This window comes from Pezoporus occidentalis, unplaced genomic scaffold, assembly GCF_034315485.1.
Source record: "Pezoporus occidentalis ecotype Australia unplaced genomic scaffold, CSIRO_AGI_Poc_V1 ctg50, whole genome shotgun sequence".
Taxonomy (NCBI): Eukaryota; Metazoa; Chordata; class Aves; order Psittaciformes; family Psittacidae; genus Pezoporus; species Pezoporus occidentalis.
In genome coordinates, this window is record NW_026915836.1 from 2,701,177 (window position 1) to 2,718,202 (window position 17,026).

General features: G+C 50.0%; 1 protein-coding gene across 3 annotated transcripts in view; it reads left to right on the forward strand.

Annotated features, from left to right (window-relative positions):
• The first annotated feature begins 12,145 nt into the window (after nucleotides 1-12,145).
• LOC134173243 (uncharacterized) overlaps nucleotides 12,146-17,026 on the forward strand; it is a 54,439-nt gene continuing 49,558 nt past the window's right edge. For all 3 annotated transcript variants that reach the window (XM_062637046.1, XM_062637047.1, XM_062637048.1), the window contains exon 1: nucleotides 12,146-12,495. In XM_062637046.1, the coding sequence (XP_062493030.1) occupies nucleotides 12,427-12,495 (69 nt within the window). In that variant the 5' untranslated portion in view covers nucleotides 12,146-12,426. The remainder of the gene's footprint in view (nucleotides 12,496-17,026) is intronic.

Sequence of the window (17,026 nt, forward strand, 5' to 3'; positions counted from 1 at the left end):
TGTGTGCTTTTATGGTAGTGAAGATGCAGTGCAGCTGGCCAGCATCACTTAATGGTTCTCGTGCATTAGGTCAGTGGGGGTCTGTTGGGTAAAAAGAGCACCTGAGATGTGACTGAAACCCTGTGGCTTTTCTCCTCAGAATGGCCAAAATAAGCAAGTCCTTAGTAAGTTGTTCTGGCGGATTTTGTACCTTGGTAGGCCTGGTGGGGTGCCTGTGGTGGGTGTTCTGTTCTGCTGCCCTGTGGCCAGAAGAAAGCAGCACTTGCCTTAAGGGTTCAGGTAAGGCTGCTGGGGAAAGCTGTGGAGGGGGGAAGAGCAGTTCACTGAGGAACAAGTAATAAAGGGAGCTGGCATGACCAGAAGTGCCTAAAGCCTTTCTATTACAGACGGAGAGCACCCAGTGCCTTGCTGCCTGGGGAAGAGCTCCAAGACAGTTGTCAGTCTGGCTGGCCCCTGCCCTTTAATCTGTAGTGCCCAAATGGGCCTGGGGCTTTATTTTTGTATTACTGCATTGTCTCCCTCCCACTCACTTGTGCTTTCCTTTCAGATGCCTGTGGCTGCTTTTGATGCTTCTCTGCCCTGTTTTGGCCTCTCTGTTGGGCAAACTTTGTGGCTTGCCACCTTTCCTTGCTCCTTTTCCTACATCTTTGATGGTACAAGAAAGTTTCTGGTTGTTTCTCTGTTTGTGTTTCGCTCTCTTTAGGGTTGTGTCTGGTGACAATAACATGAGAGTCCTGAGTTCTAGCTAGAAAATTGGGTATCTAGCAGAAAATGTTCAGCAAGCAAATGTAATGTACAGTGTAAAAAGAGGCTGTTTATTCCTTATACTTCTCAGTCACAAAGACAAAAATATACACTACTTCCTTCATGCTGAAGCTATTGGCCATATTTACTTTGTTCTCTGCTCTTCTGTGACATACCTTATCTGGCCAGTGTTGTTTATATAAATAAATCTCATGTTGCCTCTGTGCAGTAGGCATTTACCTCCATTTTGCAGTTTGAGGCATTTAAAAAAGCTTTAAGACATTAGCATTTAAAAGCTAAGTTTGCAGAACGACAGAATAATCCAGCCTTAAGAAAGAGAACAAGAACCTCATAGTCCTGCCTTCATTGCCTTCATTAACGGAGTGTTCTCCACTTCTAGTTAATCATCAGTCTTATTTTCCTTCAGGTTGCGACCCTAAAAAGGTACAATTGTCACTTTAACCCCATGTAACTGAAGTGCCTGCCTACACAGTGACCTTATCAGGAGGCTCCAGCCACTGCACAGGTGGGTAGGATGTGATGGAGCTAGCCTCTGGGGTGGGTTTTGTATGGATCAGGTTGGCTGTGTCCTGGAGCTTGGGGAACACAGATTCACCTAGGTTACTATTATTAACTTTTATTTCTTTATTTCTGCCCTATCGAGGAGCTTATGCTGTCGAAATAGGTTTTCACCCCCTTCAGTAAGGGAGAATCAGTTCCAAGTGCCAGAGAAGTTGGGAATGACAGTGATTAAGTGCCTTTCCTGGAAAAATCCCTTTCTGCCATAGGTGGCCTGAAGACACTGGTACACGAGGACTGCGGTGTTTCCAGTAACCCAGCAGGATTCGGTGGGTGGAGGAAGGGGAAGGAACTCAGCGAGCCGTGACAATGGGAACGTCTTGGCAGGGACTCGCACACGCACTCTTGCAACTGGCTTCGATGTTCCAGCTGTTGCAAGGAGGGATTGCACCGGAGCGAGGAAAGCTCGGGACAGGGAGTGTGGAGGCAACCATGAGAGCATTCTTGGCCGAGGCCTCGGGGTGAAGCGAGGAGGGGGCTCGGTGCCCCCGCCGCGCTGTAGTGACAGGGAACACGGGGATACTCGCTCCCCGCCAAGGGGGAAGGGGACCAAGGTGGTTTGGGTCGCTGAGCGCTGTAAACCCGGCACCAGTGGCGTTACAGCCGAGCACAGGGGTTCCTGCAGGCGGCCCGTTCGGAGCTGGGGGGCTCCGGGGCCCGTAGGGGGTGCGCGGCGGGCGGCGGCAGGACCCGGGGCTGCAGAGGCCGCGCCCCGCGGGCCGTTAGGGCCGTGGCACGTTGAGCGCGTTCCGTGTCGGTGCGTGCGGCGCTGCTGCCCCCTGCCGGCCCCGCTGGGGTAGCGCTGAGGGGAAGCGGCCGGCGGCGATCTCGGCCCGCAGGGACCGGGGACAGCGGGCAGCAAGACCCCCGAGGGCTCGTTTTGGACGGGAGGATGTGACTCCCTGCCTGGGCTAAGGGAGCAGCAAGGCTTCCCTTCCGGCTGCGAGCAGATCGCTGCTGCCACGCCAGGCTCTGCGGACCTCCGGACACACCGCGCTCCCCTCGCCGGGCATGGCTTGGCCGGTCCCCCGCAGCGGAGCGGGCTTGCAGATGCTCTCAGTTACGGCGTGCCTTGCCCGGCAGTGCATGTGTATGACTCTATCCCTGCAGCAGTTCCTGCAGTGCTACCTAGGAGTGGGTCATTTCCTCTTGACTCAGCGGCATCAGTCACAGCGTGTATTGCTCTGGCTTTTGGCTCAGGTCTTCAGCTGTGAAGACATCCTACTCTCCCGCTCGCGTGGGGGCAGTTTGGAGACAAGCCTTGGGCTGTTGTTTTGCGGGTCCCTTAGCACCCATCAGGCACTAACTGCAGCTGGCAGGGGGCTATTCCGCAGCCGCCTTAGTGCCTGGTATTTACCCACTGCTGACTGGAAGGTGTCAGCATAGCTCAAGGACCAGGTAACTCACCTGCAGAGTCTCACAAAACAGGCTTTTCAAGCTCATACTGTCTGTCTAGCACAGAAGACCCACCGCATGGAGCAGCAGGTTTCACGGTATATTGTTTTATATGAACAAGGACATGGTACGGTTTATATGGACATGGTTATGTGAACATAAAGTTTCCTTTTCTACAGCACTGGAGTTTTGCCTTTGTAGCTCAGGCTCTTTCCTGTAGAAGTCAAGATAAGCTACTGCTCATGTTCCGCTGCTGAAACAAGGCTGGACAGAAGATGCTATTCTTTTGATGGATGGTGTGAAAGCTAAGCCTGGAAATAAATATTGTATGCCTCCACATGACTTGTGTGGAGTAGTTTTAGGGAAAACCAGCTATTGCTACCAGGAGAAATCAAAGTGTACCTTGTAATCTGGGATACGTTCTAGGTTCTGTATGTGCTATAGGAACGGGCCCACAATTGCCATGCCAATCCTGTCATCCCTGCGTGTCCTGTTTGCCTCTGCAAAATGACACTGTGACTGACGTCAGGCAGGCAGGACAGAGCAATGGCTTCCAGCTCTGAAGGGCTGCAGTGGTGTTTAGCATGAGGAGCAGGTAGAGCTGGAGATTCAGGCTCCCTTCTGACAAGGTGGACACAAGGTGCTCAGTCACAGGAGAGCCCTGGGCTTTACACCGTTCCTGCCATCTGCCAGGTCACGTACAGCATCGACATGAGACAGTTAGAGATGCACAGCAAATCTCCAAAGCAAAGGCAATCTCCAGACAAGTACCTCTAAGCATGGACGAATGCACACTCCAGTTGTGAAAATGGATGTGAAAACTGCCCCAAATATTTCCAGTTATTCAGAACAAACCTGCAGTGTCTGTGAAGGTAGAAATTCCAGGTTAACCTGGAAGGGAGGAATGAAGACACTTTAAAGTAAGGACTACTGGTGGCTGGTCAGCCACCAACATAAACACCTATCCACTGCACTTCTGCCAAGGAATCCCTCCTGTGCAGACCAAACTTGACACTTGTAACTATATACAGTATAAGTGCATAATAATCTACATAAATGTATAGAGAGAGGTATTGTATAAGTATGTATATAGATAATACATATGCACACACAGGATTTTAGGGTTACGTCTATATTGGCAAATGCTCTGGGGCACTACAACTCCATCGTCTAAGAAATTAATAGCTGATCCCCATTAATTTATTCTTGCTGTGTTTTTTGGGCTGTGCCAGTTAGCCCTCTTCCAAACAATTCCCAGGCATGACTGAGGGAGGGAGTAAGTGTGGGCCAGGGGCCGTTCCCAACAACCACTTGGATCCAAATGCCTTGCTTGAAGGATAAAAGAGTTTAATGTTATGGGTGCAAGCCATCCTGTGCCAGGGCCCTCAGTGCCAGAGAACAGACCTGGGCACGTTTAATTTACTGGTATAGACATAGTCTGGGAGCCCAAGGGATTAGGCAGGGTTTTAAGGGTTGCATGCCTGGACTTAGATACTTGATTTCTCCCAAGATCCATTTTATGGTACCTTATGTGTTTTGTGGACATGGGCCTTGATCCTTTAAATCTTCTATCACCTTGCCTTCTGCAGTTAATGGCCCTTTCATGTTGTCCCTAAATAACATACCCCTGGTGGAAGGTGAAGTATAATTACACGGTTTTATTATTGCTGCCTTCATGACAGTAGCATATAACAATGGTGAACTCTGCTTAATTAACATTTTTAAATATATTTTTAGGAAGAAAGTCACATAAAACATTAAGAGGAAAAAATAAAACCATACAAACCAGTAGCTTTTCAAAGCCTGGCTAAGTTTCATCAGGCTTGGTAGAAAATAGTTTTTCCTTCAGGTAAAACCTGGGGATTTTAAGATTACACTAATTTTGCTATATGAAATTATGGAGGGACTGACTAGATTCTGCAAGGGAACACCCCTGCAAGTGTGCCCAGTTACACTGACCCCTGTGGTACAGCACCTCCTGGGAACGGCACTATCCAGTTTCCACTACGTGAATGCACTTGAGATTTTAGCTTCTCTATGTCCTCTGAGGAATGGCACAGGAAGGTGTCTGACTGACAGCAGCAAAGCTGCATTGGTGTCAAGGAACAGAAGTCCTTTGGTCAGGGTGCTAATGACAGTGCTCCAAGTTGGATACTTTTCCTGACCCATCTGCTCTTCTAATCATAGCTCTTTCTCCTAAATTTTTATGGTTATTATCCTCTTAGCCTGACTCTTACCATAACTTGAGCTTCATTTCTGTCAGCGTAGCCACCACATTAGCACCAGAATGCACAGGCCAGGGCTGAGATGAACTCATACATAATGAGTGTCTCTTCTTACCTGTGCAAGCCTGGTTGCTCTGCTGGGACTCCCACTCTACTATGCAATATGTGACTTAAGTATCCAGCCATCCCACCCACATGTGCAAATAGATGTTGGGACAACTCTGATACTGTAGTGATGTTCATGTAGTGTGGTGATGACAGCAGCAAGGAACTGGGCAGAAGTGTATTGAAAGCCCATTTATCTGCTGGCATGACGTGTGTCTGCCATGCATACAGCAAATCTGCCTGGATCTTCAGAAGTCATCCTTTGGGTTTATAAAGGAGAAAAGGGGAGGGTTGGGGAGTGATGAGATTAACGTTCTTTAGGCTCAATCTATCCTACTTTTCTTGCAATTTGCTACACAGCTGTGCAGATCTCCCAGAGACTGAATCCCACACACCTGCTGTATGTGCCTCTTTGTGTAGCATGAGCAGGTTAATCGGGGGGATTTGATGCTATGTATTTGGGCCCGTTAGCCATCTAGAGAGGAGCCAGCATCCAGCTGAGTGGATCTGGCTGAGAAACGAGGGGTTTTTCAAAACCAGGTTCCGGATAATGACTCACAAATACCTCTAGGAATGCTGGCTGCGGTGGGGAAACTAAGACCCAGAGAATTTCCTTCTACATTGCGTCCTCTGAATGCTGTCAGGTTGTGTGTTCTGTTCTTCTTTGGGGGCCAGGAGACTGGTTACACTGTCCTTGGGCTTAAGCAGTGACAAAGGAACGTGCAGCGCCTGGGATCAGCAACCTGGCTGGCTACGCGTGAGGCACTTTGGCTAACAAAGTGTAACTTCCTGCTTGCGTGCGTGCCTGTCAACATAAAGCAGCCCCTTGCTGCTGTGTAGTTACCCCGGTTCTGCCACAGCTCATGAGGAAGGAAGGAAGGACACAGAGGCAAAGATGGGAAAAAAAACAAGAACCCCTTCAGATCGCTCTCTGTTCTCCCGGCGGTGCTCAGCTGGAGCGGGTGAGCCGGGGCGGAGGCAAAGTGATGGTCTCTTGTGCCCTCTGGGGATGGATGTATATAATACAGGCAACAGAAAGTATCGGATGCAAGACACGGCTTTCCACAAGGTTTCCTTCAGGCAGCCCCCCATAAGGGAGGTTTGTCGGACAGCAGCAGGCCATGGCTGTCTTCTCTTCATGGATCTGCCACATCCTCCTTCTGTTCCGACAGCACCTCTTAGCTGAAGCGTTTGACCCTGGGAACAAAGAGACATAAAGGAGTGATGTAACATAAGACTTCCACAGTAATATCTCATCCTCACCCTCTGTCTGCCCTTTGTCTTAGCCCATCTTCTCTTGCCCCCCTTTTTGACCATTTTTAGTGCTGGCGTGCCTTCATGCAGAGCTCACGGTTTCTGATGCCAAACTCATTTCCTCCCTCTCAAGGCCATTTTCATCCTTGTTTACACAGCCATGCTGCCTAGAGAGCTGTTCCAACTGGGATTTCTGGTGGATAGCTTGCAAATAACTGTCCTTAGTTGTAAGAAACTGATTAAAGCTTCAGCATTTGGCCTTGGCCTCTGGAAGAAACTGGAGAAGGGGAGGAAGAGGGGGGAATATACAGACACAGCACGCATTCAGAGTTCAGAAAGCCAGGAGTAAGACATGCCTGTGGCTTATTCTCATTACAAACTTTTCTAAGGTCTCTCTTCCCTTGGCCAGTCTGGCAGTCTGAGCTTTGGAGGCAGAGGCTTATGAAGACAAGTTGTCTTGTTCTGTTCCTCAAAGCGCAGTTTTACGGGATGTTTGGACCCCTTCAACTGGCTTTCAGCTGGTTTGTGGCCACAAATCCTCAGCCGTTTTCAGTTCTACAGTTATTTTGAGAGCTGTATGTTTTACCTCCAAGCCTTTCTCTGAGGATTCTGCTGTGCTGTCACTCCTGCAGAGGCCTCAGGTAGCACGTGCTCCTGTCCCCAGCCTTCCCTGAGCAGCTCAGTAGCACAGGTTTATGCCCTGACTTCAGCAGACCCAGAACTGTCTTCCCTCGCCACTGACGAACTGGGTTCTGGCAGCAGCTGGAGCTGGGGCACAGGCAGGCTGATGGGAGTCCCAGTGCCTGGCTGATGTTTTCTGATCATCTGATGGCAATCTGAGAGGTCTGGCCAGGCTTGCAGCCAGGCCCTGTGGCCAGGAGACTTCCAGCCTGGCCCAGCATGCGCGACACCTGGCTGTTGCTCTCCTCCTATGCACTGGGCCCATGGTAAGCAGGAGCTGCAAGGCAGCAAGTTCAAACTTGCACCTCCTGGAAATCATTCCCGGAATTCCTTTCCCTGGTGATACTAACCTGGCTCTTTCTGCACTTTTCTTAGAAGCACTGAAACCACTCACAAATACACATCTAGACATAGTGCCCAACTAGATGAACTGGGAAACCTCTTTGATGTTGAAAGCTGTATTTTATTTGTACACTTGGGATAAGCCCAGAGGCTGTCTGGGCAGCCAGGAAGTTCCAGAAAGGAATTTCCCCCATCAAACTAGCAACCACAATAATATTTTTCCCTTCCCATGTGCAGACTGTCTGTGCTCATTTCTAGCACTTCTGCTTAAGAAGTTCCCTGCTTTTGCAGGATCATGGGCCCTTTCTCTCTGATGCTGCCCTTCTAAATAAGCATTGTAGATTGAGGTTTCTTGGTTTTGACCTAAAGGCTTCAATCCCAAGGCAGCTGATGAGTTGGATGACCCTCTCTGTGGGGCTAGGATGTTTATTTTGTCTTTGGACTCCTGGCTCGCTACATGGCAGGGCTCAGAACCACTGTGTGATCTATGCTGAGGACTGTTACCATGAAAGCATTTGAAAAGGAATAGAGTTACAGTGACTGTATTTGAAGAGAAGAAGGTCAGAGATCCTTTAGCCAGATGACATAATTCCTCTTCTCCAGGGGTTAGAGGGAAGAACCTATTTAAAGTGAGAATCATCTATTCTCTTTGCCTGTGATTCCAAGAAGCCAGGCTACACTTACCCTGGAGCTTCCAGCTGGCCAAGCTAAACTGCGGGCCCTGTGGGCACTGTCCAAGCAGCTCATTACCAAGTGGGTGTCATGGGGCCCCTTCCAGGCCTCTTTGCAGGGGAACAAATATACCAGTTAGAGGAGCATGGTGTAAACGGCCGTTACAATCCTGCTCTCCCTGGCTCTTGGTGTATTAGCCACACGCTGACTTTCCAATTGGCCCTAGCAATTTGCAGGGAGAGAATGGGCAGCAAGGGAGTTATAACAGAAATGGGGCTGCCCAGCAGTGATGTTAAGAGGATCATCTCTTTTCCTTACTGCTGTCACGTGGCCTGTGCTGGCATGGACATTGTTCCTCTATCAAATAGTAAGGATCAGTAATTGCCAAACAGCTTTGTATTTAATTTCTGTTCTGCTTCTTTTCCTCTTCTTGTGGCAGTCAAAAACTGTATCTGCAAAACATGTATACCGAATAGTTCATTGCCTGGATGTGCCTAAAAGAGATGCATCTAAAAGAGAGCAGGTAGTTGTCAATCTCAGCCATCTCTGACCAGCCCTTCCTGATGCTCCCTGAGTGTCCAAAGTGTTTGCATGACAGCGGCTGGCTCCATTCTGTGACAGTTTGTAGCCATTCAGATAAGAGTGGCCAGTTCTCCCCTATGGGTGTCTATAGAGAGCAATTCCCTCACTGGGAGGAGAGGTGCCCAGCGGTACCTGCCACAGGTGATCAGTGGCTGGCTGAGGGGCAGAGCGCAGTGCCCTTTGCCTGTTTTGTCAGTCACACTGTTCTGGGAACAATTAGCATTGTTTCTGTGGACTGTCCTCCTCTGCTTTTACCCACTGGACTGTGGCCGAGGCAGCTGGTGGATGGCCTTGCTCCGTGGCACCATTCAAACCATGCCATGCTTTGGGCCCACATCTCCCTCCAAAGCAAGCTCTAGGCTCAGCTTTCATCCTGCCTCTGCCTTGCTATTCTCTTTTAGCGTTGCCCTTGGCAGATAGATGCTGCTTCCGCGCCTGGCGCTTGCTGTAGCTCCAGTGTCTATCAGACATCACCCAGTCAGGGCCATAAGTGAGACCGGTCTGATAGGGGTTTTCCATCCCCTTGCTTCCTTTGGTGTAATGAGGGGAGATCCCCAATAGATGGCACTTGAGCCTCTGCCTTGGATGGGTTTTTGATTGCTTCCAACATCGGGATGTTCGGAGCAACGTCCGCGCAGATGCAGCATGATCCAGCTGTGGCAGAGTGTGAAGGAAAAGAGGGCCGAAGGGGGTTCATTGTGCAAGGTGAGCCCCGGGTGACTTCAAAAGGTGAAAATAGCTTCTCTTTCCTTATGAGAAGGCTTGGCCAGGCCTGCCTAATGGGCCCTTCTGCACCCACACACATTCCTGGTTTTGTGTCTTGCAATGTTAATGGTACACCCTGGGCAGAATAAACTGCAGAAGGTATTAGATTGTCCTCCAAGCACAAGAAATACAGCTCAGGGGGAATCTGAGTATTAAAGCAGTCCTTGCTGCACTGTCTTCACACCTCCTGCCTGTCTCCTTTATTATGGTCTTTGGCCAGAATTCCCACAGAGGTATGTCTTGGAAGGAAAATAAGATGTGGCACGCCATCAGCTGAGGCAGTTCTCCAGCGACCTCTTCCCCATGGCAGCAGCAGGCAGGCACATGTGGGTACTGTGGAAGTGAACCAGGATCCTGGCTCAGCTCACAGCCCTCTGCCCTCTCCCTGTCTCTGCAATGCCATGTGCTCCTGCAGGGGAAACTTGTCACCTGCCTCCCTTCTGCTTCTGGTGTGGCCATGGGGAATTTAAAGAGATCTTCAAGCAATGCTGGAGCAGGGGTCTGGGCTTACCCTCATGTTATGCAATGTAGTTTTCAGGTTTTTATTGTGTGACCAGAGGAAACTTGGATGAGGTTTGAGATTTGGATTGAACCCAGTAGGCAGATCAAAACTCCAGGGGTGAGAAACCCACAGCAACCAAAACCAAAGCAAAGTGATCACATGAGATGCTTGGGCAGTGAAACCACTGAATTTTGCATAGCTCCAGCAGTGTGATCTAGTAACAGGCTAGATTACAGCCTGGAGCATGCGGCTAGGGGCCAGGAGATACCACTTCTATTCTTGGATCTTCCACGGCTTTCCTCAGTGACCTTTAGAAACTCAAGTAACCTTCCTCTATCTTAGTTTTCTCCTTTGGGAATAATACTGTTATTTAGGCCTGGAAAGTATGTTGCTATCCTTGGGTAAAAGTTATTTGGCAGTGTTCTGCAACCTGTACGTGTGTGAAGGAGCAGCACATCTAGGCCTCACAGGAAGCTTGCTTTCCAGTACATGATGCAGCAGTGTGACTTGTCGTCTACAGGGAGGCCATCTAGCATGTCAAGCTTCATCCTTGGGGCAGGGCTCACACAAGACAGGAGTCGCAGCAGTACGCTGCAACTCTGCTTTCTGCAAGGGTTTGCTAAATTGCTGGTTGTTGGTTATAGCAGTGTGTCCCTGTGCCTCATTCAGAGCTGCGGCTGGATGTTGTGAACCAATGGAGAGCTTGTGATCTGTCAATCAGTTCCTCCTGGCATTGAGTTTGTGGAGCAGGAGAGAGGTCACAGTACTTTACCAGGGCGAGGTACGAGGTTAGCTGGGGAGGGAACTTGAGAGTGTGAGTTTCTCCTGAGCCTACTGGAACAGAGATGCTCATGGCTACGCAGTCTGAGACAACACTGGAGCAGGTGTGTACAGCCTGACCCCCAAAAGCTCCAGGTGTACCTGAAGGCGGTGTTCCTGGCTATTCTGCTTATATGGAATACAGAGCAAGAAAGAAATAGCTGCTCTGCAGGTGTCTGCTGGAATACATGCAGGTAAAGGTGGGAAGAGCAGAGTTAACACAAGGAATTACAGTATTAGTCTCTCTCACATCACAAGCGCCTCATGGGCACATGCTTTTGCCACTTGTCTTAAGCAGTACTGGCCCCTGCTGCTCTGTGCCTTAGTGGGGCAGTAACAGTTTGGGTACAGGGCTGTGAGGCGATGCAAGGGGGATGGCAGGTTCTGCTCTTCTCTGTTCCAGGGAGCTTTTTCAGCTTCATCTGCCCTGAGACAAAAAAAAATGGGCCCTGACGTGTGCCTGTCCCATTGCTTGAACCTGGAGAGTTCAGATATGGGAAAGCAGCCACATGGTGGTGGTTTATGGGTGATATTTAACAGACCATTGCGGGGAAAGCCAATGGCTCCAGCGCCAGAATAAGGAAAGAATAAAGGCTGGGGAACTGGGCTTTGTATGGAAAATAAAACCAAATCTTGTTAAGTGACATTCACTGGGGTAAGAAAATTGTAATAAGAGATTCTCAGATGTTGGGCTTAGGGATATACCGTGATTAGCAGTCAGGGATCAGGAGCAGTTCTTACCTAACATTGGGTATACTATTGCATATCTACAGGGAGGATTTCTGCTTTCACCTGGCGTTTTACTCTTCCCCATGGGAGGCAGGGTGTTCAGCTAGCGATCTGCTCATGTGAGCTGTCCCTGGTTTTCTGTATTCCTGCAATAAGGAAACCAGAAGTACCTAGAACAACGTACGGTGGCTTAGAGCCCTAAGTGTGGATGGTGATTCCAATTTGGTGTGAACTGGGGGAAATCAGTTCACAGCGTGAATGCCAGGATGCTTTAACAGAGGAGGTACTGCAGGCACCTCTAGGAGGGCACTGCCTGAAGAGCAGAGCTGTTTTCTGGCTCAGGCGCTGCCTGCTGCACGCCTTTAAGAGAAGTTACTTTGCCACCTGGAGCCGAACCGAGGCCTTTCCTGCAGTCAGCGCCCCATGGGTGCCCTTCCCTCTCTCCTCACACCGTCCCTAAGGATCCACCCCAGCGGCGCCGCCGGCGGGGTCCCTTTAAGCGGAGGCCCCGCCCGTCCCGGCCCGTGCCGCCAATGGGTGCCGCGCCGTTCGTTACAAGTTGCGCGTCGCGGTGCGGGCGCGGGGCCGCGCGGCGCCCGGGGGTCCAAGCGGAGCGCGATGCGGTGCGGGGCGGTGCGGGACCCGCCTGGGGCGAGCGGAGCCCGGGGCCTCGGCCCGCAGTGAGCGCTGCCGGCCCATGCCGCCTGTCCCCTGCTGCGCGCTGCCAGCTGTACCTCCCTCCTCGGCCGGGGAGGGGGCTGAACGCGGAGGAAGTTTGGTGTCTCTCCGTAGGCTTTGAAAAGGGGTTCCCTCTCCCTGCCGCCGCCGAGGGCTGCAGGACGGAGTGCGGGGCGGAAGAGAGAGGGGCACAGCTGGAGCGGGCTGTCCCGAGCCTCACCCCGCCGCCGCGTACCTGGGGTGCTGGATGCGAGCTCTGCGGAGCTCCTCCGAGCGCAGCAGCGGCGGCGGCTCGGCAGATGTAAGGGGCGTGCGTGTGTACTTAACCCTTTCTTGGCTCCTCGGATTTGTACCATGCTGAAAATCCTCACCAAAAAGCTCAGGAACCAGAGTTTGAACGAAATTCAGCCTTTCCAGCTAAAGGTAAGAACAGCCCGTTTTGTCACTGTTGTTTTTTCGTACCCCTCGTGTAACTAATAACGGGGCTTTGGGAAGCTAGTAACTTGCAGTGTTTATTATGCCAGGTCAGTTTCCTCTCAGCCAGTGTGCTATTGAGCTGGCCTAGGCTGTGTTCCTCTTACCGAAGTCCTGTTTCTTTGCTCTGAGGGTTATTCTGCATAATCCAATAGGTAATACAGAAAGGTTGATAAAGGTAGATGTATTTGTCCTTTAGAAGTATTTACTTTTAACAGGGTTCATGTTTAACTTTTTGCCTGTCTAGTTACCTCTGTATGTGTGCAACCTCCCAGCCCTTGCCAGGCTACAACCCCACTGTGCCAGGTACTCTACAAACATGGTTTGGCTAAAATGCCTTTTGGCTCATTATTTGCATTTCTCTCTTCTGGCCCTAAAGGACAGATTCTGAGCTGGAGTTTACAGGCCGGCACACTGCACTGACCCCTGGCTTTCTGCACTCTGCTTACATCCTTTCTTAGTGCTCAAAAGAAAAATGAGCATCACAAATTCAGGATAAGGAATATCTAAGCCTTTCCTACCAAATGCAAGGAGGAATTTTTGAGCCATATGCAATGGGATAAAATGGAGTCCTGGGGAGTGAGTTACAAAAAAATACCAGATCCTGACTTGGCAGAAGTGTTGTGAACTCGGGGATACCCCCTGTAATCAGCAGAGCTGCTCTGGATTGGCATCAGTACTGTGGGAAGTGCAGTGTCTGGCCACAAATCAAAGAAGGGATCTGGGGAAAGTAGCAGCCCTTGTTGCGTGAGTTGGGGGCTGGGGATTCCTATACCAGGCTCTAGTGGTCTTTTGTATGTGTTGCACAGGGCGGATTGCTGTGTGGCTGCACTTCTGCACATTCACTGTGTGATGGAAACTTCTGCACATTCACTGGCTGATGGAAACTTGGTTAGAAACAGTGCTGATGCTTCCTCAAAGTTTGCTGTGACTGTGAACTTCTTCCGTTGGGGACTGCACGTTCTATGGTTCTTGGAGGAGGCAGGATTAGACTTTATTTTTGGAAATAAAGCCAGTGCTTTAGGCTGTAGTGGACCTATTCAGTGCAGTGAATCTCTGCAGAGACTGGGGGGGATTTCTCTTGAACACTGTGATTCACGGCCTTGTTTGTCTCTTGGAACCTTAGGTTGAGAAACCAGAAGAATTTTTGGAAAGAGCTCTGGGGGTGTATACAGCACTAAGGATGCTTGGAGGCATGCAGGAAGACCTGCAGGAGTGGGTATCTGCAGCCATTTTGTCCATACTGGTGCCAGGGGTTTGTGCTGCAAACAGGTTGTCTGCATTTTTGCTGGCTCAATAGAGAACAGCGGTTTAATCTTGCACTGGTTCTTGCAAGGCTGATGCACAGAGCATCAGAGGTATCATTGCGACCTGCTTTGGGGAGTGGTACAATGGCTGGTATACATGTGTATGGGCAGAAAGCCAGACTTTCAAGCTCTGGGTTTATGTATGGTTTGTGGGCCTTTGGGGATCTTGTGCAGCTGCTTGGTCTTGGTGGAGCCTTGTGTCAGCATCTGTAATCACTTTACATTAACACCGTGCAGTGCTCTATCTTAGGCACTGGGCCAGATCTCCTTGCAGGTGTGGGCAGTGGGTAGGTGTCACAAGCAGCAAGTGCTGTGGGAGCTTCCCATGGCTCGCTGCATGGGCCTTCTGACAAGGCCAGGTGTCCTGTACCTTCTCCCTCTATTGCCCTCAGATGGCATGGACCCCACTTCTGCCTTCTCAACTTCCTCATGCCGGTCTGTGTTTCTACAGGTTTATGTATTTGCTGGCACGTGTTACGTGCATTATTTAAAAGGCTCAGTTTGTTGTCTTGAAACCTAGTGAAAAGTTAGGTGTGAGCATAAAATCAGGTCTATAGGAGTGTAAGTGGAGAATGAGCATCTAGTTTGGGTAGAATAAAAACTGCTCTGCATCCACCACCCAAACCAAGAGCTTCAAGAACAGTGTGCTTAGCTGCTCTTCTCCTTCATTACACATTTGCTTTTCCACTTTATGACCTTTGTTGGAAGTTCCCGAATTCAAGGAAAAGCAAGCTGCTGTTTTGTTTCCAGCTTGCAACAGTATTACCATGAGGCAAAGTCCCAGGAGACTGTCCTTGGATAAAATGTCAACTCATTCTTGTAAGCTTAGGAGATTTGACCAACCTTGGATTGTCAGCCAAGCTTTGGAAATCTTTTCAGGATGAAATCTCTGCCCACTCTAAGGGCTTCACTTTGGTACCATGTGTGCTGAACAGGTTTAATGTTGCTGTGACCGGTCTTCCTAGTCTTCCCCTCCTTGGAGGAGCTGAGAGGCTGCCGTTGCCTCCTGTAAGTGAAACGAGGAAATACACAAGGTTTGGGTGTTGATACAATGAACTTTTCTTTATGTTCCCTATTAAAGTCGGCCTTTAGGCAGTTGACAGCTAACAATGCTCAGAGGGCTTTGACTCAAGAGGCCTGATGATTGGTGTTGCTGAGGTTAGTGTCTCTTTTATTGCCCTTTCACCAGAAGTCACCATAAGGGGAAGGGAGGGATTGACAGACTGATGTTTCACCTGCTGTTGGGTTAGTGCTGCCGGCAGTTTGTGGTAGGGGTGGCTGGGCTGTGAACTGTGGTAGTTAGGGTTCAAATCTGAACCGTTGGAAGTCAGGTCCTGCTGACCTTGCTGCCTGCCCACTGGGCACTGGCACCACTGTAGCAGAGGTAGGTAAGTGGCAGCATGTCTGTTCCTGAGCTGTTACGGTTCATAGTCCAGCCAAGTGGCTTAGAGTCCTTCAGCTGCTGTGGCTAAAGCATGAATTGTTATAGAACGGTTTGGGTTGGAAGGGACCTTAGAGCTCATCTAGTTCCAACCCCCTACCATGGGCAGTGACACCTTCCACTAGACCAGGTTGCTGTCCAGCGTGGCCTTCAGAACTGCCAGAGTTGGAGCAGCCACAGCTTCTTGTGGCAACCTGTGCCGGTGTCTTTCCACCCTCATGGGGAAGAACTTCCTAATACCTAAATCTCCCCTCTGTCAGTTTAAAGCCATTACCCCTTGTCTTATCCCTACAGGCCCTGTAAAAAGTCCCTTTCAAAATATCTTGTAGGTCCCTTTAGCCCCTGGAAGCTGCTCTAAGGTCTTCTCAGAGCCTCCTCTTCAGGCTGAACAAGCCCAACTCTCTCAGCCTGTTTCCATAGGAGAGGTGTTCCATCCTTCTGATTTTCTTTGAGGCCTCCTCTGGACTTGCTCGAGCAGGTCCACATCCCTCTTGTCTTGTTGCCCCCAGAGCTTAACACAGTACTGTAGGTGAGGTCTCAGGAGAGTGAAGTACAGGGGGAGAATCACCTCCCTTGACCTGCTGGTCACACTGCTTTTGATGCAGCCCAGGATACGGTTGGTTTCTGAGCTGTGAGCACACACTGCCAGGTCATTTTGAGCTTCTTGCCAACCAGCACCTCCAAGTCCTTCTCCCCAGGGCTGCTCAATCCATTCTCCTCCCAGCCTGTATTTGTGCTTGGGATTGTCCGAGCCAAGATGCAGGATCTTGTACTTGGCCTTGTTGAACTTCATTAGGTTTGCACTGGCCCTCCTCTCCTGCCAGGCCTGTCCAGGTCCCTCTGGATGGCTGTGTGTTGACCGCAACACACAGCTTGATGTAGTCAGTGAGCTTGCTCAGGGTGCATTGCTGTTGAGTACTGAGTCCTTAGGAGTATTCTCCTCTGACACAGTAAGCTTTCTACTAATGAAATGTCTTGTTCATCCCTGCACCTTGGGTTAGGGTTTTCTCATACAAATGCGTTTCTTCCAAATCCCTCTTCAGCTCTTGTGCCCTTGCACATTTGTGTAGTAGCTAAAGTGTAGGCATCTATTTTCTAAGCTTTGCTTGCAAGCAGGCTCCTTGGGGCAGGGAGCATCTCGTTGGAACAAGTCTGTGCATTGCCAGTCAAACTAAGCCCTTAATTTGTGGCCCTAGGTGTTATCAGAATGAAGTACTTGGATTGTGGGGTGTTAAAAAAGTAGCTGGCTGGAACATGCAGCTGAAGAAAACTGAGCACTTTAAGGGTGGCAATTCCATTCCAACTTTGCTGTCGACACAGACAGCTTTGGAGGTGATACAATTGATGTTCTAATCCAGAAAAGCTGTTAAATTGCTTATGTGCTTGGGATGTTGCTTTTTGTCCTCGGCAGAGGTGAGACAGACATGTTTGTCATTTCGTTAATGTTCATCAATGAAATGAAGTCATAGGTGAGTCTGTTCTGGTGACATGGGAACTGTGGGTGACATGGAACATGGGTGTCTGTTGCACCAGGGGACTGTGGATGAGGCGTTAACAAAGCTCTGCTCGCATGTGTGTGTGCACAGCACTGGGGACCAGCAAGTCATGTTGGTTATTCTCTACTGGCACCTGTATCTGGAATCAGCTGTGAGACTCCAGTCTGGCCAGCCTGGGAATCATCCTGATCCTTCCTATATGAAAGGGTTTGCTTGGCTGTGGAAAGTGAACCTCA